Below are 24954 nucleotides of genomic sequence, written 5' to 3'. Positions count from 1 at the left end.
ACTCCACAACAACTCCACAACAACTCCACAACAACTCCACAACAACTCCACGACTCCACCCTGACTCCGCACTGACTCCACAACGACTCCACGACTCCACAACTCCACAACTCCACAAAGCTCTACAGCAACTTCATGACTCCACAACGACTCTTTTATAAGTCTTGGGGCGGAATCATCGTCCTCCAAAAACAGGTTTTCAAATTGACTCTTCAGCATCTGTTTCAGGGTACCTGTGAGCATCTGTTTCAGGGTACCTGTTAGCATCTGTTTCAGGGTACCTGTGAGCATCTGTTTCAGGGTACCCTTTGGCATCTCTTTGGGGTACCCTTTGTGTCAAAGTAGTCCTATGGGGTCCTAATAAGAGCACATTTTCAAGGTGTACTTGGAGACTCATTTAAAAGTTGGCTGGAGAATCTGGTTTAAGGTACTTATCAGTGAAGGTTTCAAGGGACCCCCTGTGGCCTGTTTTAAGGTACCCTTTAGTACAACACGTCCCTTGGGGTCTGTTTGTTGGTTTCCTCAGGTGTATGTTTGATGTTTTCTTCAGTGTCTACTCTACTTGTCTGTGTCTGTTTCATGGTACCTTTAATAGATGTATTTATGATAACAGGGGGAAATAGGTGTAAAAGAAATGAGAAACAGAGTGAAGTAGAAAGTAGACTTTGATGTAACTTCTCCAACAGAAGTAATCTAAGTGTGAGCCTACAGGAGCCGGCTGTGAGGCCTCTGAGCTGCTGATGTATGGGTTAGAAAAGGTTTGCTGAAGAATAAAGAGATCTGAAGCAGTCCAGAGAAAGGTTAAGTGGCCTTTTTTTCCCCACGGCTTTCCATTATTAAAAGTTAAACTGTGTCTGACACATTTTTCCTCCCAACTAAAGAAACTCTCCTCAGCAACATTTAGTCTTTGGTGGCTTGAAAAGCTCCCGTCTGAAATAAATAGAACGCTGACATTTTCCATAATGACATGTGGACCATGAGCCTGCTGAACACTCAGCACTGAATAAAAACTCACTCTCCTGAAACAGCAGAGGCATGTGAAAGTGGAACAAATGCCAATGCAGCTCTTTATGTAGTCCTGTATTAGCCGTCCAATAAAAACTTAACAAGCCATCGAGCTGTTCTATCAGCCTGTAAAACACATTATGGAGGATTAAATGAGCCTGTCTCTTTAAATGACAACTTCTTTTGATGTATGACGCCTTGTGGCGTGATGTTTCAGGTCATTCGGTGTGACTGATTTTAGATCAACAAGCTGACTAATCATCCAAAATAATAATAATAATACATTTTATTTAAAGCGCCTTTCCGAACGCTCAAGGACACTTGATCCATGATCCAGTGCAGCAGTGGAAGGGTCTTAAGTTTAAATAATAAAGGCATGGTTAACATTTTAGTTTGCTAAAAGGCTCCTAAAAAATAAGACTTTAAACAAAGAATTATAAATCAGTGTATTTAAAATTTTGAAAACTAGCAATACACAAATAACAAATAGCCTTTATTTGATTGGACAGCTGAAGAGAGACAGGAAATGAAATGTGGAAATGTGGGGAGTAGAGAGCGGGGGAAGACATGCAGGAAATGGTCGCGGTCAAGAGTCAAACTGGCAACCTCTGCGACGAGGACTATAGCCTCTGTATGTGGGGCGCTTAGACCGCTAGGCCACCAGCGCCCCATTTTATTTATTGTTTAACCAAAAAGCAAACTCCAGTGTTGAAAACTGAAGCCAATGCAGAAGTGAAAAAAAACTGCAGTTCCTTGAGTGTCCACTTGAGGCTGACTCAAAAGCCAAAGAAACCCCATCTGATCCCATGTTAAAAAGTTTGTCCCTACAGACTGTATAAAACATGGCGTAGTCTTAGTGACGCCAACTTCTGCTTTCAGAAGAGACTTTTTGAAGCCCAGAGCACCTGCCTGTCAGTCAACTAGCCACGCCCCCAATTTAGCCTTACTACAAATACCAGTTAAACTTCACATAGTCAAAAATAACCTGTTTAAACCAAACTGACTCACTGCAGGAGACAGACTCTAATGGACTCTGGAGGAACTGCAGGAGACACACTCTAGTGGACTCTGGAGGAACTGTAGGAGACACACTGTAGTGGCAATCAGGGAACTGCAGGAGACACACTCTAGTGGACACAGGAGGAACTGCAGGAGACACACTCTAGTGGACACTGGAGGAACTGCAGGAGACACTCTAGTGGACTCTGGAGGAACTGCAGGAGACACAATCTAGTGGCAATCAGGGAACTGCAGGAGACACACTCTAGTGGACTCTGGAGGAACTGCAGGAGACACACTCTAGTGGACTCTGGAGGAACTGCAGGAGACACACTCTAGTGGACACTGGAAGAACAGCAGGAGACACACTCTAGTGGACACTGGAAGAACCGCAGGAGACACTCTAGTGGACACTGGAGGACCTGCAGGAGACACTCTAGTGGACACTGGAGGAACTGCAGGAGACACACTCTAGTGGACACTGGAGGAACTGCAGGAGACACACTCTAGTGGACACAGGAGGAACTGCAGGAGACACACTCTAGTGGACACTGGAGGAACCGCAGGAGACACACTCTAGTGGACTCTGGAGGAACTGCAGGAGACACACTCTAGTGGACACTGGAGGAACTGCAGGAGACACACTCTAGTGGACGCTCAGGGAACTGCAGTTTGGTGCTCTTCTGTATTGGCTTCATTTTTCAAACACTAGAGGCGACTCTGTGATCTTAGTCTTTAACTGATGATACTGATCCGTCTAAAGTCCTCCTGTTGGTTCTCAGTGAAGCCGTTCTTTATTAACGTCACATTTTGTCACATTTCTGTGGCGCCCTGTGAGACCGTCCTCCAACCACAGTCCTCCAGTTTCCTGGGATTGCTGGTTTGCTTGGCTCTGTTTTCAGATTGCATTCAGTCCGCATGCATCTGAGCACTCAGCGTTTCCTAAAAATAAGTATTTATCTCTGCTAACGTATGTGGTGATAACTCCATAAGCCTGTAACTGGAGGGTGTGAATCCCGAGCTAAAGAAGTCCGGGGTTCAGGGGGGTTAGGAGCTGATTTACTGGACGTCTCTTCAAACCCTGCAGTGGCTTCGTTGACTCTGGAGAGGAATGTTGATGAATGTTTTTCTTGGTAACTTTGTGAGAGTCTATCAGGATCAGGCTGGTGTGAACACTCATCAGCAGACTGAGAGTGTGTGTGAGAGTGTGTGTGTGTGAGTGAGAGTGTGTGTGTGTGTGTCCTTATAAGCGCTTGGTAATCAGGATAAGTTAGATGTTCTAATGATAACACATCGGAGACGGCTCTGTTATTAATGTGACCACACACACACACACACACACACACACACACACACAGTTAGCACTCGGCTGTGATCAAAGCTCTGGTTCACAGCCAGCCCGCTCTGTGCTGTGATGCTAACAGCGAAGCGACCCTCCTCGGTAGTCCAGCGTCTATTTCAGGCGCCGCTGTGTCACTGAGACGACATTAAACAGAAACACAGCCAAGAGGATTTTCTCCAAACGCCTCTCTGAGAAACACTCAGAGCAGCACGCCGACCTCACGTTAATGTAGGCTGCTTCAAAACTTCCAGCAGACGTCTCGTAACCATCTGTCTGCAGCACTGACTCCGCTGAAAGGTGACCGGCGGGTCTCAGCTTCCTTCCAACTGAAGCCAAACATGGAGCAGATCTGGAGTCTGCAGAGATCTGCTGGTGGAGACCATGAGTAACTTAGACTCTCAGATTAAAGGTTGTGTGAGGTGTGGTGAGCTGTGTCGGTCATATTGTCGCTCTGCACACACTTTAAAGACTGAACTGTTCAGAGTTTGTCCTCATGGGAAGTCTCTCTCTCACTTTCTACTTCTGTTAAGGTTTGAAACATTGATCAGGGAGGCTCAGACTTCAGATTGAGATGGACTGACATGACTGGGTTAGACAACAGAAGTGTATGTAATAATAATAATAATTATAATAATACAACAAATAATAATAATAATAGGAAGAAGAATTGTGTAGCATCTAGACAACAGAAGAATATAACAACAATAATGTTAATAAAAAAGAAAAAAACAATAATAATGATAAAATAATAATTGTAATTATTAACAACAATTCTAATAATAATAATGAAAACAATTGATAAGACTTGTATAGCAGCTAGGCAACAGAAGTTTATATAATAACAATTTTTATTAATATTATTATTACTGTTATTAGCATTATTAGCATTATTTTTAACATTATTACTTGTATTATTAGAAGTAGTAGTATTAATTACTTGTTAATTAATATAATGATAATTATTGACTTGTACAGAACCTAGACAACAGTTTATATAATGATTATAAAATAATAATAATTATCATAATTATTGCTATTATTAGTTTTTATTGTAATAATTATTATTATTAGTTGTTGTATTATTTTAATTATTTTCATTATTAGTTGTAATAATAATCACAATAATCTGATAAGGATGCCTCCCGGACGCCTCCCTTTAGAGGTGTTCTGGGCACGCCCAACTGGGAGAAGGCCCCGGGGTAAACCCAGAACGCTGTGGAGGGATTATATCTCCCGCCTGGTCTGGGATCGCCTCAGGATTCCCCAGGAGGAGCTAGAAAGTTGCTGGGGAGAGGGATGTCTGGGTCAATTAGCTTGGACTGCTACCTCCGCAACCCAATGGATGGATGGATGGATGGATGGATGGATGGATGGATGGATGGATGGATGGATGGATGGATGGATGGATCACAAATCATAATTGATAAGCCTTATGTAGGGCTTTTCTGTAAATATATTTGAACCTTCAGCATGTCCTGAGTGTGGACGAGGTGTCGGGAGTAACATGGAAAGTTCACACACACACACACACACACACACACACACACACACACACACACACACACACACACACACACACACACACACACACAAGCGCGCGGTCCTTCCGCCTCCCAACAGAGATGGCACAAAACAATCTCCCCCAGCAACCAGCACTGTGATACGGTTGCTATAGTGATGCTAAGTACTCTCTTCCTCTCCCGGACTTGAGTTTACCTGAGTGTTATAATTAGAGGTGTGTGTGTGTGTGTGTGTGTGTGTGTGTGTGTGTGTGTGTGTGTGTAGGTCATAGAGAACAGAACTGAATGGCAGGGGGAACATGAAGTGAACACACTCACAGAGATCCCCAGGATACCTCTGAGAATATCCCCGCTGTGTTTATCTGTCTTTACGTTCATCTCTACAGTCTTTAATATTTCCGCCTGTTTTTAATCACAGATTTAACATTAAATAACTTAACATTTCTTCTTTAAAGGCAGAAAAAGTCTATCATCTCAATCATTTCATATCTCATAATTAGGTCTTACGTGGACTCGTGTTTTTGTCCATGAATGAGGCTTGTTTGAAAATGAGGGGAGGGTGTTGCGATCCTTAAAGTATGTCCTCGTGTTTCCGTCCCTGACAGACTCAGATTTTTATTTTAAGTTTCAGTCAGGACCTCTCTCTTCACAATGATTCATTATCTGCATGCATTATTACCAGTCTTCCAATGAGAGGCAAAGCTGACTTGATTGACAGGCTAGGAGGCTTAAAGCCCCGCCTCTTTACGTCAGACTAGCTCGACAGCAGTTAGGCTGAGTTCAACATTTCCAATATGGCTGCCGCCGCCGCCGATTGGACTCAAAACAGCGCTTCAGAAACAGATGGGTGATGTCTCCATTTAATATACAGTCTATGGTGGAATGCCAAAGCTGGAGGCAGGGAGAGCACACCTTGACTATCTTTCATGAGCATTCTAGAGAAAGCCAAAGCGGGAGGAGCAGCAGCAAATATACAAGAAGACCAACCCACCCCGTCCTTTTAAGGATACTTCTTAATAAATACTTGTTTTTAAAAATGAAACAATTTAAGATATTAATAAACAACAACATAAATTGAACTGTCATATTGAAATCGACGTGTGTAAATGAAGCACTTATAGTATTTCAGTCAGGAACACTCTCCTCTAAATAATTAATTTGCCTGCTTAGGATGCCAAAGCTGGAGGCGGGGAGAGCACATCTCCGCTCTGTTTCATGCTCATACATGAGAAAGCCAAGGCAGGTAGAGCAGCAGCAAATACCCCAAACGGAGCTTCAGTGAGGATACAGCAGAGAAGAGGAGCTGAGGTGGAGGAGGTGAAGCAGGAAGAGAAGGCAGGCAGAGCAGTTTCAATAGAACGCACGTTTTACTGTGTGCTGATTGGATGTGTGGATAGAATCAGCTGTTTGCTCTCAGCAGTAATGAGCATGGTTCAAATACTAACTCTTTAAGGTTGCGGTAGAGCAGCGACTCCTTTCTGAACACAGGATGAACCTCTTTAATGGGAGGGTTTACTTCCTGTCTTTGCTCTGCAGGAACACAGGAGCTGCTGATCTACCCTGCCTGGTTCTGTTTGTGATAATGTGTCATGTTGAGTTACACAGATACAGTGTTTTGTGGAATTTGAACTCAGTATTTAAAAGACAGAAGACACAGAGCTGTAGAAATAAACTAACAATAGAGACAAGGTAGACCAGCAACTTGAAATGTTTACATTTCTTGGATTTGAAAAATAACACACTTTACACGCTCTTATTTTGAAATATGTTCCCATCGAGGCGGTATTCTGAAACTTAAATTTGGGACACGAGTGTTTGGATCTCTCTGTCGCCAAGCTGCAAGACAAATGTGTGTGTGTTTAAGTGTTTGAGGAGTGTGTGTGTGAGTGTGTGTGAGGCTTGGAATCACATACAGGAGTTAATGTCGTCTTAAGCATGTGTGTGTGTGTGTGTGTCGGTGATGTAGGTGTGTAAAGTGCCGGGCTGAGGGGCCCCCTTTAGTGAGAGAGGGGGTCTGAAGTGGCGTCCCTCCATTAACACAGACAGAGGTGTGTGTGAGAGATAACTGTCGGCTCTCACACTCCGACACCTCACACACACACACACACACACACACACACACACACACACACACACACACACAAATCATAGACTTACATGTCTGCTTTTTCAAACACACTCCCTTTAGGTCCTCGAGCCCCTCAAACACACAAACACACACTCAGTCAGCCCATCACACACACTTCACTTCCACTCTCTCCACTCACATGCCACCATGTTGACTCACTCGCCACGAGATGGCTGGACGAACGACACACACCGACACACACATCATATTCAGCGTGTGTGTGTGTGTGTGTGTGTGTAAGAGGCAGTGGCCTGGCTCAGAGTTGGTGTCACTCTAACTGGCATCAAGATGACTCATTGGTGTGTGTGTGTGTGTGTGTGTGTGTGTGTGTGTGTGATGACCTCACCCTGTGTGTTATCAGTGTCTGTCCTCGGTGTGTGTTGGGTTGTGTTAGGTCCGTACGGTAATGTCTGTAATAGCTGCTGCTGTTACCGTAACGTCCACATCACGGTGCACCTCGTGATTGGATCAGCATCGATTGTTTGTTACTGTAATGTTTGTATCAGCAGCTCCTTCAAATGTTGTTATCAGACTCTAATTACAGAACTGTGCCAGGAAATATTCAAAACTATGTTTCCATTGATTGATGTTACCAAAGTGTTTAGAGAAGCAGCTTTTTATTATCTCCTCACACTTCACACCAAACAGGCTCTTTTACCGTAATGGCTGGATTAGAGGTGCAGTAGTTTGGATAAGAGGTGCAATTAAGAGGTGCAGTAGTTTGGATAAGAGGTGCAGTAGTTTGGATAAGAGGTGCAGTAGTTTGGATAAGAGGTGCAGTTGTTTGGATAAGAGGTGCAGTTGTTTGGATAAGAGGTGCAGTAGTTTGGATAAGAGGTGCAGTAGTTTGGATAAGAGGTGCAGTTGTTTGGATAAGAGGTGCAGTTGTTTGGAGAAGAGGTGCAGTTGTTTGGATAAGAGGTGCAGTTGTTTGGATAAGAGGTGCAGTTGTTTGGATAAGAGGTGCAGTTGTTTGGATAAGAGGTGCAGTTGTTTGGATAAGAGGTGCAGTAGTTTGGATAAGAGGTGCAGTTGTTTGGATAAGAGGTGCAGTTTGGATAAGAGGTGCAGTTGTTTGGATAAGAGGTGCAGTTGTTTGGATAAGAGGTGCAGTAGTTTGGATAAGAGGTGCAGTAGTTTGGATAAGAGGTGCAGAAGCTTGGATAAGAGGTGCAGTTGTTTGGATAAGAGGTGCAGTAGTTTAGATAAGAGGTGCAGTAGTTTGGATAAGAGGTGCAGTTGTTTGGATAAGAGGTGCAGTAGTTTGGATAAGAGGTGCAGTAGTTTGGATAAGAGGTGCAGTAGTTTGGATAAGAGGTGCAGTAGTTTGGATAAGAGGTGCAGAAGCTTGGATAAGAGGTGCAGTTGTTTGGATAAGAGGTGCAGTAGTTTAGATAAGAGGTGCAGTAGTTTGGATTAGAGGTGCAGTAGTTTGGATAAGAGGTGCAGTTGTTTGGATAAGAGGTGCAGTTGTTTGGATAAGAGGTGCAGTACTTTGGATAAGAGGTGCAGTAGTTTGGATAAGAGGTCCAGTTTGGATAAGAGGTGCAGTAGTTTGGATAAGAGGTGCAGTAGTTTGGATAAGAGGTGCAGTAGTTTGGATTAGAGGTGCAGTTAAGAGGTGCAGTAGTTTGGATTAGAGGTGCAGTTGTTTGGATAAGAGGTGCAGTAGTTTGGATTAGAGGTGCAGTTGTTTGGATAAGAGGTGCAGTAGTTTAGATTAGAGGTGCAGTTGTTGTTTGGATAAGAGGTGCAGTTGTTTGGATAAGAGGTGCAGTACTTTGGATAAGAGGTGCAGTAGTTTGGATAAGAGGTCCAGTTTGGATAAGAGGTGCAGTAGTTTGGATAAGAGGTGCAGTAGTTTGGATAAGAGGTGCAGTAGTTTGGATAAGAGGTGCAGTTAAGAGGTGCAGTAGTTTGGATTAGAGGTGCAGTTGTTTGGATTAGAGGTGCAGTTGTTTGGATTAGAGGTGCAGTTGTTTGGATAAGAGGTGCAGTTGTTTGGATAAGAGGTGCAGTAGTTTGGATAAGAGGTGCAGTAGTTTGGATAAGAGGTGCAGTTGTTTGGATTAGAGGTTCAGTAGTTTGGATAAGAGGTGCAGTAGTTTGGATAAGAGGTGCAGTAGTTTGGATAAGAGGTGCAGTTGTTTGGATAAGAGGTGCAGTTGTTTGGATAAGAGGTGCAGTAGTTTGGATAAGAGGTGCAGTAGTTTGGATAAGAGGTGCAGTAGTTTGGATAAGAGGTGCAGTTGTTTGGGTAAGAGGTGCAGTTGTTTGGGTAAGAGGTGCAGTAGTTTGGATTAGAGGTGCAGTTGTTTGGATTAGAGGTGCAGTTGTTTGGATTAGAGGTGCAGTTGTTTGGATAAGAGGTGCAGTAGTTTGGATAAGAGGTGCAGTAGTTTGGATAAGAGGTGCAGTAGTTTGGATAAGAGGTGCAGTTGTTTGGATAAGAGGTGCAGTAGTTTGGATAAGAGGTGCAGTAGTTTGGATAAGAGGTGCAGTAGTTTGGATAAGAGGTGCAGTTGTTTGGGTAAGAGGTGCAGTTGTTTGGGTAAGAGGTGCAGTTGTTTGGGTAAGAGGTGCAGTTGTTTGGGTAAGAGGTGCAGTTGTTTGGGTAAGAGGTGCAGTAGTTTGGATAAGAGGTGCAGTTGTTGGGATAAGAGGTGCAGTTGTTTGGATAAGAGGTGCAGTAGTTTGGATAAGAGGTGCAGTAGTTTGGATAAGAGGTGCAGTTGTTTGGATAAGAGGTGCAGTAGTTTGGATAAGTTTGGATGTTTTTATTGCATTAAAATTGATCGTTGCTGCTTTAATGTTGCATTAGATGATCGATCCTCTTCCCCGTAGTCCCGTGCTTCTACCAAAGCAGTAACAGATTTTAATACTTAGTATTTTACTTCAGAATTTGCATCAGCTCCTGTGCAGGTTAGCAGTCTGACGATGATTGCTTTTGCAGCGACACAAGCAAGTGATGTGTTTTTTTTAAACTGGATACAAATCCTGTTAGTTTGTGATTTAAACAGCATGAAATTGACTGTTCCAGCTGAATGCTTCAAAGGTCAAAGACTGAGCTGTTTGATAGCAGATTCCTATTTAGTGCTGCTTTTCTGCTGCGTGGTATGAAAACAGCATCGAGCTTTGCTGTTAGGTCAGAGACAGGGGAGAGTTAAAGGGACATGTTTGTTCTGACATACAGAGGAAGAGTAATACACATGTACAGTGTCAATGGCTTATAGAATAGAATAGAATAGAATAGAATGTACTTTATTAATCCCTAAGGGAAATTCAGGTGTCTGTCAGCTCGTCTCCCATTGGTTAGAAAGTTGTGAAGCCTAATGTCTGCAGGGATGAATGGTTTTCTGTATCTCTCAGTCCTGCAGTGCAGAGAGATGATCCGTCCACTGCTGCTGTTTCTCTGCTCCACAAAGAAGTTGTGAAGTGGATGATCTGTGTAATTTAGAATGGCCTCGAGCTTCTTCTGTGTGCATCTCTCCACCACAGCTCTCAGTGAGTCCAACCTGGTTCCAATCACAGTGCCAGCTCTTTTCACTGGTTTGTCCAGTCGCCTCGCATCCTTGTGTTTTATACTGCAGCATAGAAGAACACACCTGCCACCACAGACTGATAAAACATCTGCAGCATCTTTCTGCAGATGTTTAAGGATCTGAGCCTCCTTCAGAAAATGAGGCAGCTCTGCCTCTTCTTGTAGAGTGCATCTGTGTTAAGGGACCAGTCCAACTTGTTGTCCAGGCACCACCTCCATGTCCACCCCACGAATGTTAATAAGCTGATGGCAGTTAACCCTCCTTTTATGTTCGTTTCTGTGGAACAGCAATAATGTTCCTGGGTCAATTTGACCCCGGGGCATGTTTACTTATCCAAAAGTGTCAGAACCCCAAAAAATCCCAATACTGATTTTTTTAAATCTAATGTTTACCTCCATTACTAACCATTTAAATCAAGATTTGGTCCGTTGGTGTTCTTTAATTCTCTCAGATCCTGGTTCAATGAGGATAACTCACTAACTTTACATTCAAATTAATGTTAAAACTTTTTTAATGCACATTAGAAAGCTCTAAATTTAAATACAATAGTTTTACATGACACAGATTTTTGTTTATTTTATTTCAAATTTGTATTTCTTTTATTTTTATGAAGTGATGTTGATAAATTAACATGACTCCTCTTCTGTCACATGCTGCCTAGATTTTCATGCTGCATTTAGCTGGTTTGGAAGTCATATATTACCTAAAATAGACTTTAAAAAGGGGTCAATTTGACCCGCAACATAACAGGAGGGTTTAAAAAAAGTCAAATTAAAAATGGTTTATAAAAGGTGGAATAAGGGGAGGTTTAAAGCACAGATGGGGATGTAATTTCAAGAATTAATGTGCTATTTGTTGGTTTAAATTACATCCTTAATATAAAATAATTTTAGAAATAGCCCTTATATTATAATAAAAATAATAATTAAAAAAATGTAAGAAATAATAATAATAATAATAATAATAATAATAATTATTATTATTATTATTATTATTATTATTATTATTATTATTATTATTATTATTATTTTTATTATCATTATCATTATTCTTATCATTGTTTTTTATTATTTATAATATTATTGTTATTATTATTATTATTATTATTATTATTGTTTTTTATTATTATTATTACTATTATTATTATTATTTTTATTATCATTATCATTATTCTTATCATTGTTTTTTATTATTTATAATATTATTATTATTATTATTATTATTATTATTATTATTATTATTATTATTATTATCATTGTTTTTTATTATTATTATTATTATTATTATTATTATTATTATTATTATTATTATAAAAGAGAAAATAAATAAATACTTGGTTAATAATCAAATAATTATTCTGTGTATGTGACAACATCCTGAAATACAAAGTCAGCACCAGCAGCAGACCTCACAAACTAAATAATAATTTTAGAGTTCTTCATTTGTTTGTCAACAGATCCTTCCTCAGTGAGTTGGAATCAGCTTTTAGGGATTTAATAGTATTTTCAGAGCTTAAAGTGACTTCCTCCCACATGTTTCACTCAGTCTCTGTCACACAGCTGTATTGTGTGAACCTTATATAAGTACATATTTAATTTTCCTGTGTAATTAATGAATTACTGTTCCCACCAAATGTTGAGTAGTAATGTGATAATAAATACAGGCATAAACAGGATGATTCAGAGACACACGCTGTTTCAAAACCTCCCCAGCTGTGAGCGGCGGCCCAGCGGGGGCGGTGCCAGCCGGGACGGGTCAGCGCAGTGGGCTAAAGTTGCCGGTTTGAATCCCCAGATAGCGTCTGCACAGCGGAAACCTCTGTGAGTCAGCCCGCAGCTCATCTGTGAGTCAGAGCTTTTGTTCGACCAGAGGTTTGTTCAAGCTTCGCTGTTCGTGATTCTGTGAATGTCAAACTCTTCCTCCAGCACCGCAAACTCCTCCACCTCGCTCAGAGGCTCCAGGTTTCTGCTCCAACACTTTGTGAAACATCTCTGTGAGCTAAAAGTTAACATCCACCAGAAGAGTGGACTCTCAGGGACTTCCTGGTTAAATTAAAGTTTAATGGAATAACAAACCTCTTTTTGTGCTGCTCAGAAGAGACTCGGGGGTCTCCGTCCTTCAGGAATTCAACACTGTGTGTAAATTCATGAATTTGATTTTCTCTGGAAACCTTTAAATTTGAAAGCTTTCAATGCTGAATGTTTAAGTGATCTTCTTCAACCCTTAATTCAGCTCAAATGACAAGTCACAGTTCCTCAGGTCGTAAATGATCCTTAATCCTGATGTAAAGGAGACATATTCTGCTCTTCTTCATCAACATATATTGGTCTAAGAGGTCCCCAAAACATGTCTTTGAAGTTTATGCTCATAAAAACACTTTGAAATCAGATTCTGGTCTGCCTGTAAACCCCTCTTCTTCAGCCCTGCTCAGAACAGGCTGTTTTCTGTGTCTGTGCCTTTAAATGAGAATGAGCTCTCTGACCACGCCCCCTCAGGAAGAAGTGGGTGTGGCCTCAGCTGTCCAGCACGTTGATCTAATGTTTACATGTTGGCTGAATATACACGGCTGCTCACAGACCCGCGTTACTTCAACCCTCTGAATCTGATCCAGAATCTGATCCTGACGGAGAGGCGCCTGCAGCAGGACCTTTCTGAACCATTGGTCACAGATTTAGTGTTTCTTGTTGTTTTATTTGTCAGCATGTCGACGTGTGTCTTGGTACAAGGCTACCAACATGTAGCTATGTGGCTATGCTAACTAGCGCTAGCACTTTTCCATGATAAATAAAAATCATCCACTAGATCTTCAAATCTGCAGACGTGGGGAGTCAAAGCGACCTTTGTGTTTATTAAGACAGCCTACAACTAGCATGCCTCCCTCCTAAGCTCCTTGTTAGCACACATGTGTGCAGGGAATGAAAAACGGAGGAGGGGTTGAGTTGTATTTTATACAGTCTATGGGCTGAACAAGCTCCGAGCTCTGACTTCCTGTTACAGACCGGATGGCGTTGTGACGTATGAAAAACACTGAAAACTGAAACGGCTGGTTTCAGCACACATTTACAGAAAGGTGGAGAAATCAGAACAGGGGCAGAATGGAGTCTTTGACTGTTCAGGGGGTTTGTAGACAGGGACACAGATTTCAGGGAGAGAACCATTAAAAAGTCCATTCTGCATGATATGTCACCTTTAACATCTTCCAAGCAACAGGATGATGTATTATAATGACGCTGTGTGAGTCTGGTTGCAGAGTGTGTGCGTGCGTGCATGTGTGTGTGTGTGTGTGTGTGCAGAATCAGCTGTAACCGTCCGCTGACCGCACAGAGCTGCTGTGTTTCAGCAGGATCAGATGTGACCGTGTGGGCGGCGATGGATGTGATGGGATATGAATGTGGAATATCAATTATGATGAATGCCGTCCCTCCGTTACATGTTCCGTCTCCACGGTGACACGTGTGGGCGGGTCCCGGTCGCCCGGCGGTAACAGGCCTCTCAGTCGTAAACAGCGGTGGGGAAACAGAGCCGGTGTTTGTGTCAGGAGGGAGGGAGTCGGGGGAAATGCTTGATTGAAATGTCTCAGCTCTCAGAATGTTCCTACGCCCACTTTCTCCTCAGACCTGTGGTGTTACATTTCCAAATCACAGATGTAAGAAGAAGTGTAGTTATAGTTACATAACACCCACCTCTGAATACCTAATGAGCCGGTGTGTGTCCTCAGAATCTGAGTCCTTCACACCGCAGAGTCACGGATGTTTCATGTTGTGACGGCAGCTTTGTGTGTTTGTGTTGCAGAAAATGTCCGGATGGATTCGACTGTCTGAAGGCAGGGAGGAACCCAAACTACGGCTACACCAGCTTCGACACCTTCGGGTGGGCCTTCCTGTCCCTGTTCCGCCTGATGACACAAGACTACTGGGAAAACCTCTACCACCAGGTACCCCTGAAAACCTCTTCCCCTCCTCCACCCCAGCTCCTCCTTTCTGCTGTGTCTGATTTTATATCTGTGTCAGATGTACCTTCACTGATGCTCGCTCTGTTCTGTACCCTGGGGTCCTTTGCTGCTGCTCTCCCTGCAACTTAGATTTTCATTTATGCACATGAAAGAGGGGGAAGGTGTGCTCTCCCCACCTCTGGCTCTGGCATTCCACGTAGGCACATAGAAGGCAGGGAGCTCCCAGAAGATAGCCATACCGCCAAAAATAACTAACTGCAACTTAGATTTTCATGTATGCACATGATAGAGAGGAGAGGTGTGCTCTCCCCACCACAGGCCTTGGCATTCCACGTAGGCGCATGGAAGGGCAGGGAGCTCCCAGAACAGAACCAAACAGCCATAACTTACTACAACTTAGTTTTTCATTTTTGCAAAGGAAAAAGGGGCGAAGGTGTGCTCTCCCCACCTCAGACTTCCAGGTAGGCACATAGAAGGGCAGGGAGCTCCTAGAACAGAGCCATACCGCAAAAAATAATTGACTGCAACTTAGTTTTTCATGTATGCACAAAAAAAGAGGATGAAGGTGTGCTCTCCCCGCCTCAGGCTTCCACACAGGCATTGAAGGGCAGGTAGCTCCCAGAACAGAGCCATACTTCCATAAATAAGTTACTTCAACCTAGTTTTCCATGTATGCAAATGGAAGAAAGGGGAGGTGTGCTCTTCCAACCTCCGGCTTTGGAATTCCACGTAGGCACATAGAAGGGCAGGGAGTACCCAGAAGATAGCCATACCACAAAAATAAAACTAACTGCAACTTAGATTTTCATGTATCCACTTGAAAGAGAGTGAAGGTGTGCTCTCCCCGCTTCAGACTTCCATGTGACACATAGAAGGGAAGGGTGCTCCAAGAACAGAACCAAACCGCCACAACTTACTGCAACTTAGATTTTCATGTATGAAAAGGAAAGATGGGGGATGTGTGCTCTCCCCACCTCAGGCCTTGGCATTCCACGCAGGCACATGGAAGGGCAGGGAGCTCCCAGAAAACAGCCATACCACAAAAAATAACTAACTGCAACTTGGATTTTCATGTATGCACTGAAAGAGAAGGAAGGTGTGCTCTCCCTGCCTTAAACCACATATTTTATGTGTCTGCAGACGCTGCGATCGGCCGGTAAGACCTACATGGTGTTCTTCGTGGTGGTGATCTTCCTGGGCTCCTTCTACCTGGTGAACTTGATCCTGGCTGTGGTTGCAATGGCGTACGAAGAGCAGAACCAGGCGACCATCGCAGAGGCGTGTCAGAAGGAGCGAGAGTTTCAGGTGGCCATGGAGAGGCTGAAGAGGGAGCAGCAGGTACACAGACTTAGCTTACCTTGTTCTGAAGCTCAGGCAGGTGGAGGTCAACATGTGATCAGATAAAACTAACGAGAGTAAACATCTGATATCTTTTTTTCTGTCGGGTTCATCCTCTGTAGGTTTTTAACATTGATGTTGAATTAGAGGCTGAAATTGAAAGTGAATGAATCATTTCCCCTCCAGATGTTCTATTAACCAATGTATCTTGTCCATTAGGCGGCTGCTCAAAAACTTCTGGACTCAGACTCGATAATGTCACCAGAACTCTCTCCATTCGCTCTACCATTGGACGTCATGGAGGAGAGGAGGCGGAGCCAAGCACTGATGGGAGTGGCTGATGTGGAGGGTAACCTATCAGAGGAGAAACTGCTGCAGGTGGACCTGACGGAGGGCGGGAAGGTAAAAGAACAAACATCTAGACATTAAAAATTATAGCAAAGTCACACCTCTAACTGAAACCTCGTTTATTTAACATCCTCCTCCAGCCGCTCCACCCACTCCTCGGCCGCTCCTTCTCCACCAGGACGCGGCGGAGCAGTCAGGTCTCCTCCATCTTTAACTTCCGTCTGAGGAGCCGGGGATCGGAGGGGGAGATGGCGGACGACGAGTACAGCGTGCCGGGTGACGTGGTGGAGGGGGTCGGGGGTCGGACGTACAGTGGGGGGACTTTCAGCGGCATCCTGCCCCACCCTTGGCCCAAACGACGGCTGAGCACCTACAGCACCGCCAGCCGGAACTCCCAGGTGAGCCGAGAAACTAAGAGACTCAGCCTGTTCAGATATGAGGGAATATTTGGGATTAAATTAAGCCAAATTATACAACTTTTAAAACTCTGATCTCTGCCCCAAACTCATTTTCATGTCTTGTTTTCAGGTTTTTTATCCGACTCTAAACGTCAACGGGAAGCTGTTTGTTGCCATGGATCAGAACGGGGTTTCCTCACCGCCGCTACAGGGGCAGCTGCCTGCGTGCACTATGGAGAAGGTCAAGGAGGAGAGTGTGAGTACCCTGTATGTGTGTGTGTGTGTGTGTGTGTGTGTGTGTGTGTGTGTGTGTGTGTGTGTGTGTTTGTGAGTGCGTGTGTGTGTCACAGTGGAAACAATGGTGGAGTCTGCAGCCATCGAACTCTCAGACATGTGAATTATGAATCAACGCTTTGCATAACTCCTCTCTGATATCATGGGCTATACACGCACACACACACACACACACACACACACACACACACACACACACACACACACACACACACACACACACACACACACACACACACACTCATATCAACCATATCAGATAACAGAGCTGTGGTATTCCCCATATCTGCTCACACACACACACACACACACACACACACACACACACACACACACACACACACACACACACACACACACACACACTGAGACAACACAGCTGAGTCACTTTAATTCAGAATTGGTCGTATATCCAAATCTGATTTGTTTGTCTGGGTGAGTTTGTCATGTTCCATCTGTTAACATGGGGGAGGTGGACTTATTCACTCATACCACAGCCAGCCAGTAGGGGGAGCTCCAAAAGTTTCAGCTTCACTGTGCATCTGCTTCAACACCCTCCATCATTTTATGCAGTCTGTGGTCAACACGGATCAATATTCCAGTCCATATCAGTAGATCTTTGATGTCAGTCAATCACAGCTCAGAGGAATCAGCTGCTGTGGATCCACCAGGGACAGGTTGCTGCTACATCAAATATTGAGTATGACTTTCCTCTGCTGTCTGCTCTGTCTCAAACTCCAGCCGAGCGATTTCTGTCGCTCACGTGTTCATAGAAGAGGATCCCAGTGTGTCAGTCTAAGCCTATAGCAGCATAACTAAGAGCTGGTCCAAGCCTGATCCAGCTCTAACTATAAGCTTTATCAAAAAGGAAAGTTTGAAGCCTACTCTTAAAAGTAGAGAGGGGGTCTGCCTCCCGGACCCTGACTGGTAGATGATTCCAAAGGAGAGGGGCCTGATAACTGAAGGCTCTACCTCCCATACTACTTTTAGAGACTTCAGGTAGGATGAGCAGGCCTGCATGTTGGGAGCGTAGAGTTAGGATTAGGGTTAGGGTTAGGGTTAGGATTAGGATTAGGGTTAGGGTTAGGGTTAGGGTTAGGGTTAGGATTAGGGTTAGGGTTAGGGTTAGGGTTAGGGTTAGAGTAAGGGTTAGGATTAGGGTTAGGGTTAGGATTAGGGTTAGGGTTAGGGTTAGGGTTAGGGTTAGGATTAGGGTTAGGGTTAGGGTTAGGATTAGGGTTAGGGTTAGGGTTAGGGTTAGGGTTAGGATTAGGGTTAGGGTTAGGGTTAGGGTTAGGATTAGGGTTAGGGTTAGGGTTAGGGTTAGGGTTAGGGTTAGGGTTAGGGTTAGGATTAGGGTTAGGGTTAGGGTTAGGATTAGGGTTAGGGTTAGGATTAGGGTTAGGATTAGGGTTAGGGTTAGGATTAGGGTTAGGGTTAGGGTTAGGGTTAGGGTTAGGATTAGGGTTAGGGTTAGGGTTAGGGTTAGGGTTAGAGTAAGGGTTAGGATTAGGGTTAGGGTTAGGATTAGGGTTAGGGTTAGGGTTAGGGTTAGGGTTAGGATTAGGGTTAGGGTTAGGGTTAGGGTTAGGATTAGGGTTAGGGTTAGGGTTAGGGTTAGGGTTAGGATTAGGGTTAGGGTTAGGGTTAGGGTTAGGATTAGGGTTAGGGTTAGGGTTAGGGTTAGGATTAGGGTTAGGGTTAGGGTTAGGGTTAGGATTAGGGTTAGGGTTAGGGTTAGGGTTAGGGTTAGGGTTAGGGTTAGGATTAGGGTTAGGGTTAGGGTTAGGGTTAGGATTAGGGTTAGGATTAGGGTTAGGGTTAGGGTTAGGGTTAGGGTTAGGGTTAGGATTAGGGTTAGGGTTAGGGTTAGGGTTAGGGTTAGGGTTAGGATTAGGGTTAGGGTTAGGGTTAGGGTTAGGATTAGGGTTAGGGTTAGGGTTAGGATTAGGGTTAGGGTTAGGATTAGGGTTAGGATTAGGGTTAGGGTTAGGATTAGGGTTAGGGTTAGGGTTAGGGTTAGGGTTAGAACCAGAACCAGAACGAAACTCAAGCAAACAGAACCAGAATCGAACTAAAACGAAACCAGAGCCGAACCTGAACCAAACCAGAGCCGAACCAGAACCGAACCAGAACCGAACCAGAATCGAACCAGAACCGAACCAGAACCGAACCAGAACCGATCCAGAACCGAACCAGAACTGATCCAGAACCGAACCTGAACCGAACCAGAACCGATCCAGAACCGAACCAGAACCGAACCAGAACCGATCCAGAACCGAACCAGAACCGAACCAGAACCGAACCAGAACCGATCCAGAACCGAACCAGAACCGAACCAGAACCAAACCTGAATCGAACCAGAAGCGATCCAGAACCGAACCAGAACCGAACCAGAATCAAACCGAACATGAATTGAACCAGAATCGAACCAGAACCAAACCAGAACCAAACCAGAACCAAACCAGAACCAAACCAGAACTGAACCAGAACCAGAACCAGAACCAAGTTAACAGAACCAGAACCAAACTCAAGCAAACATTATTAATGTCCTCAGCTTGGATGGTCTGATCCGGTTTCTCCTCAGTGAGTATTTGCCCGGTCTTTGAGAAGAACCCTAACCCTAACCCTCTCAGGAGGAACAGATGAAGCCACGATACACAGCCTCCCCTCCATCACCTGGATCCTATATCCTCACATGTGATTGGCCGCATGGCCGCCATGCCGACCAATCAAAACAAAGTTCTGCTGTGAGCAGAGCTGGGGCTGAGCACTGAGAGAGCTAAGCAGGGACAGGAACTAACTGGGAGCCGGCTCTCTCTGGATGTGAGCCGGCTCTTCTGATTCACTATAAAGCATCGACTCTCAGAGCCGCAGCTTTAGATCATGACATCACTAATGTGTTTAATCTGTGTTACAATTATGAGGGGGTCCTTGGACAAGTTTCTCACCTGTAAGGGGTCCCTGGCTCCAAAGAGTCTGAGAACCCCTGGTTTAATACATGCAAAAGCCACGCAGTCCTTCAGTTAATCCGACCCTCAGACTGCCTCTGTCTTCATATCTCATCATTCGTCAGTATTTTGCACCAAAGATGTTAACATCCAGTAACTTCAGCTGTGCGCCTGGAAACACACAACACACTCATGTCCTGTGTTATGTCCTTTTAGAAACAAGCAGCAGATATGATAATCAGATCACACTCACACTGCATGACTCAGTGACTGAACACACACAGAAACCCAGAGAAACCTCTGTGTGTGTGTGTGTGTGTGTGTGTGTGTGTGTGTGTGTGTGTGTGTGTGTGTGTGTGTGTGTTGTGCATTTTCTCTAAGGGGTTTTGTGCATCACATTTTAACACTCACACAGAAACACGCACTCTGGTTGCAGCTTCGAGGGCCGGATGTTCTCCAAAATCTGGCCCTGACAGGAGACGCAGGTTTTGTTCAAGCGGCAACCTCTGCTCTTAAAATATGAAGCCCATGCAGAAGTGTTAAAAACTGCAGTTCATGGAGCGTCCACTAGAGGCTCGCTGCAGAAACACCAGAAACCACATACAGTATACCTCTTTTCAACCAACATGAACCGGGTTGTATTTCCGGGCTGCTGCTCGTGCTTTTATAACTCATTATTTTTGAAGATATTAAACTTATGAGTTTTGCCCAAATAAGGGCGTGGCTGACTTGATTGACAGGCGGGAACACTTTAGCTGTTAGCGAGGAGGCTAAAGCCCCGCCTCTTTACCTCACACTAGCTCCACAGAAGTTAGGTTAAGTTCAGCATTTCCAATATGGCACCCAACAAAGATCAGCTTCAGGAACAGAGGGGTGATGTCACGGGTACTACGTCCATTTTTGATAAAGTTTATGCTTTTGTTCTGTTGGTCCTGGAGGACTTTCTTCTTCCTCTCTGAATACTTGCAGCACGTTTGGTAACTTGTAATCGTGTTCTCCTCTAAAACAGTGAAAACATCCACACCGGTGACGCCATCTTCACTCTGGTCAGCTTGTAGCAGCTGTGCTTGCTCTTCTCTCACGGTGGATCACGTGTGTACGCTTGTGAATGCTGAAATAAAACAACTTTTCTCTGTTGTTGTTTTGATCAGATAAAATGATCCTTGTTACATCAGACTAATTTATGGAGCATCCCTTTACAAGTCTGAATGTTTACTGGACCGACCTGGCAGAGCACTGCAGACAACATGTCAGCAGTCCAGGATCGTCCCCTAATCGGATCACTGCTATGATTATTGATCAGGATCCCATTAAGGGTTTGTAAAAAGATCTTCTGTGGAGTCAGACTCACAAAGCTGGACTCAAAGTGGAACAGAGAATAGATTTAAACAGAGCTGCGTTATTTTAAACTTCCTGTTGTATCAAAATAAAAGAAGAAGAAAAGCAGAGATTATTCTGGACGGATCAATCCGCCCTGAAAGTCAGGTATCAGGGCGTCACCTTGTCTGTTCAGCTTCCACACCGTGCTGCAGGTAGAGATGTTGGTCTTAGTATTTTCTCCACATGTACAGAGGAGCTCTGTGAGAACCAGCAGCCGAGAGGCAGACGGTTTTATGTCACGAGGGATTTCATTTATTTTCATACTTGTTTGCAGTCGTCTTTTTTTTTCCCATCAGGCACCAGGTTAGAGTACGGTGAGGACAAACACAGCAGCTCCATGCCTGGAGGTGTTCAGGCACCTACACCTGCTGACAACCTGCCCTGTTAGCTACACTTATATAAGAAGAAGAAGAAGAGGGACATGTAGTGCAAAAGTAGAGAAGAAGTCATGAAACAGTCATTAAATGTAAAGTTTCACCCTCAGAGGATGTTCGTCATATTCCTGTTTGAACCAAATCAGCTGTCAGAGTGGAGAGGATTTCATGACGATGAAGCGTAAACCATAAGAATGAAAGTCGTACCCATCCAGCGGTCTCTCTGCTACATACAGGAAACCTCAAGTTCATCATTTGGTCACCGCCATGTTGGTTCTCTGGAGCCAGAGGTGACCACATCTGGGTGAGAGGGTGGAGCTAAAGAGGAGGAAGGGGTTGGCACACGTGAAGTTATCCATTGGCTGAATAAAACATGGGCGTGGTCTCAGTGACATCACCCATTGGTTTCAATGATAACGGTCGCCATATTGGAAATGATGACTCAACTTAACTTTCAGTTGGGGCATGGACGTTAAGTTGAGGCCTTAACCACGCCCCTTATTAAGCCTAATTATGTGAGAATCGTTACTTTGATATCAGAGGTATTCTGTTCTATTCTGCTTTGATCTGTTCCATTTTATTCTTCTTTGATCTGTTCCATTCCATTGTATTCTTCTTTGATCTGTTCCGTTCTATTCTATTCTCCTTTGATCTGTTCCATTCTATTCTTCTTTGATCTGTTCCATTCCATTCTATTCTCCTTTGATCTGTTCCATTCCATTTTATTCTTCTTTGATCTGTTCCATTCCATTTTATTCTTCTTTGATCTGTTCCGTTCTATTCTATTCTCCTTTGATCTGTTCCATTCTATTCTTCTTTGATCTGTTCCATTCCATTCTATTCTCCTTTGATCTGTTCCATTCTATTCTTCTTTGATCTGTTCCATTCTATTCTATTCTTCTTTGATCTGTTCCATTCCATTCTATTCTCCTTTGATCTGTTCCGTTCTATTCTCTTCTTCTTTGATCTGTTCCATTCCATTGTATTCTTCTTTGATCTGTTCCATTGTATTCTTCTTTGATCTGTTCTGTTCTATTCTTCTTTGATCTGTTCCATTCTATTCTTCTTTGATCTGTTCCATTGTATTCTTCTTTGATCTGTTCCGTTCTATTCTTCTTTTTATGTGTTCCATTCCTTTCTATTCTTCTTTGATCTGTTCCGTTCCATTCTTCTTTGATCTGTTCCATTACATTCTGTTCTTCTTTGATCTGTTCCATTCCTTTCTTCTTTGATCTGTTCCATTACATTCTGTTCTTCTTTGATCTGTTCCATTCCATTCTTCTTTGATCTGTTCCATTACATTCTGTTCTTCTTTGATCTGTGAAGAGAGAAATGAGCTGTAAAAACCCAAACAGTTTTTGTACCAGTCTGTAAACACGTTTATTTCTGCTGTAACATTTAACATGGGGCTCTATGGGGACTGACTCACTGCAGGAGACAGCCTCTAGTGGACACTGGAGGAACTGCAGGAGACACACTCTAGTGGACACTGGAGGAACTGCAGGAGACACACTCTAGTGGACACTGGAGGAACTGCAGTATTTAGGACTCCTGCTTTGGCTTCATTTTTCTAAATCTGAGCTTGTCCCTTTTTATAAAGAGTCGGACACATTTTGAATCATAAACCAGGACGTGAGGTATTGATCTGTACTTTATTTGTGACGCATTCTTCTCGTGTTTGTTCTGAGTTTGAGATTCTTACTGCTTCACACTTTTTACAAAAGAAACTCCTACATCCACATGTGAAGAAATGAGCTGCCCCGAGTTCAGCGTGTAGTTTCCTGTGTCGACTTTAAGTCCATGTGGAGCTCGGACCTGTCGTCCTGCTGCTCCTCTGATGGAGAGAGGAGTGGGAGGAAGAGGAGGGGGGCTTCTATGAACATGTTACCATGACAATCCACAGAAGCTAGATCAGTGCTCGGTGACTGCTGTTAGAGCGTCTCTGAGTGTGTGTGTGTGTAGGTGTGTGTGTGTGTGTGTGTGTGTGTGTGTGTGTGTGTGTGTGTGTGTGTGTTTCCCTGGTGCTTCCCTGCCTGGCACACAGACAGGATGTAGGCGTCGTCTAGTGGGCGGCGACCTTCAAGCCCATGCGTCACATCTCATTGGGGGAACAGTTACCAGGAAGTGTTATGTAATCACACCTGAGCAAATTAAGGTTCAGGCAGGTTTGTCTCTGAGGGGGGTCCTGAACTCCCCGAGGGGGGAGGGGGGCGGGGCTGCTGGGATCATTTCTGCACATTCAAAACTTTATTTAAAACAATGTGAAGAGCAGATAAAATCACTGACCTCCTCGTTCTCTTGTTTCCGTCTCAGGTCCCCACGTCCACCACCGAGCTCAGCACCATGCTGCTCCCTCGTCCTTCGTCCACGCAGGACTCGGAGCGGAGGGGGAGAGCGCTCAGTGCCGCCAGCTACCTCACCGACGCCATGGAAGGTGAGGAACAACGCAGGCAGCATTTAAGCTTCTAATTCAGGGATATACACAGAGTGTGCGTACGGTGAGTTCAGGGACATCAGGTGCAAAATCAACAGCCAGTCACCAAAACGGATGTTGAAGTGAGAGTGTTCCTACTCCTGCGATGATGTATAGTGAGCAGGTGGTTACGCAAACTAGATTCCCAACAAGGTGAGGAAGACCCAAGAGAGAGGAAGAGGGAAAAAAGTGACTCACACTCATACAGACGTCACCAACTTTAAAGAAAAGTTGGCAGATTATTTTTTTGTGTTTGTGCTTTTCAGAGTGTGTGAGTGTGTTTGTTTGTGTAACCATGAATGTGTCCGAATTTTGCATGCAAGTGAGTCTCTTAACGCTCCTTTGTGTTCGAGTGTGTGTGCATATTTTGGTCCATGTGCACGTGTGTGTTCTGAAATGGAATTGTGCAACCATGTCTGAGTTTGTATCTGTGTGAGTGTGAGTGTGAGTGTGAGTGTGAGTGTGTGTCGCTGGCCCAGCCAACCCCGGGTATCACTGATTCTGTGCCAGAGAGTCAGAAAGAGAGAGAGAGAGAGAGAGAGAGAGAGAGAGAGGGAGAGAGAGAGAGAGAGAGAGAGAGAGAGAGAGAGAGAGAGAGAGAGAGAGAGAGGGAGAGAGAGAGAGAGAGAGAGAGAGAGAGAGAGAGGGAGAGGGAGAGAGAGAGAGAGAGAGAGAGAGAGAGAGAGAGAGAGAGTTTCCTTCATTAACCACGAAACCAAGTGTGCAAGTGTGTGTGTGTTTGGTGATATTCATGTATTAAATTTTTGGGTTCATATCCAAATCAGCACAAATGTGTGTATTATGTGTTGTGTGTGTGTGCGTGTGTGTGCGTGTGTGTGTGTGTGTGCGTGCGTGTAAGATCTGCTGAGTCACTGTCTCTCCCCTCGGCACTCGCTGCTCTTACAGAACA

General features: G+C 44.1%; 1 protein-coding gene across 1 annotated transcript in view; it reads left to right on the top strand.

Moving 5' to 3' along the window:
* Positions 1–12210: 12210 nt before the first annotated feature.
* The window catches only part of LOC117829359 (sodium channel protein type 2 subunit alpha-like), a 90316-nt gene continuing 77572 nt past the window's right edge, over positions 12211–24954 (top strand). The window contains exons 1-7 of the mRNA XM_034706992.1: positions 12211–12356; positions 14329–14470; positions 15629–15826; positions 16046–16228; positions 16315–16572; positions 16703–16828; positions 23885–24005. Coding sequence (XP_034562883.1) covers positions 12211–12356; positions 14329–14470; positions 15629–15826; positions 16046–16228; positions 16315–16572; positions 16703–16828; positions 23885–24005 — 1174 coding nt within the window. The remainder of the gene's footprint in view (positions 12357–14328; positions 14471–15628; positions 15827–16045; positions 16229–16314; positions 16573–16702; positions 16829–23884; positions 24006–24954) is intronic.

The sequence above is a fragment of the Notolabrus celidotus genome, chromosome 17 (genome assembly GCF_009762535.1).
Source record: "Notolabrus celidotus isolate fNotCel1 chromosome 17, fNotCel1.pri, whole genome shotgun sequence".
NCBI lineage: Eukaryota > Metazoa > Chordata > Actinopteri > Labriformes > Labridae > Notolabrus > Notolabrus celidotus.
This window is presented reverse-complemented; position numbering and strand designations above follow the sequence as displayed.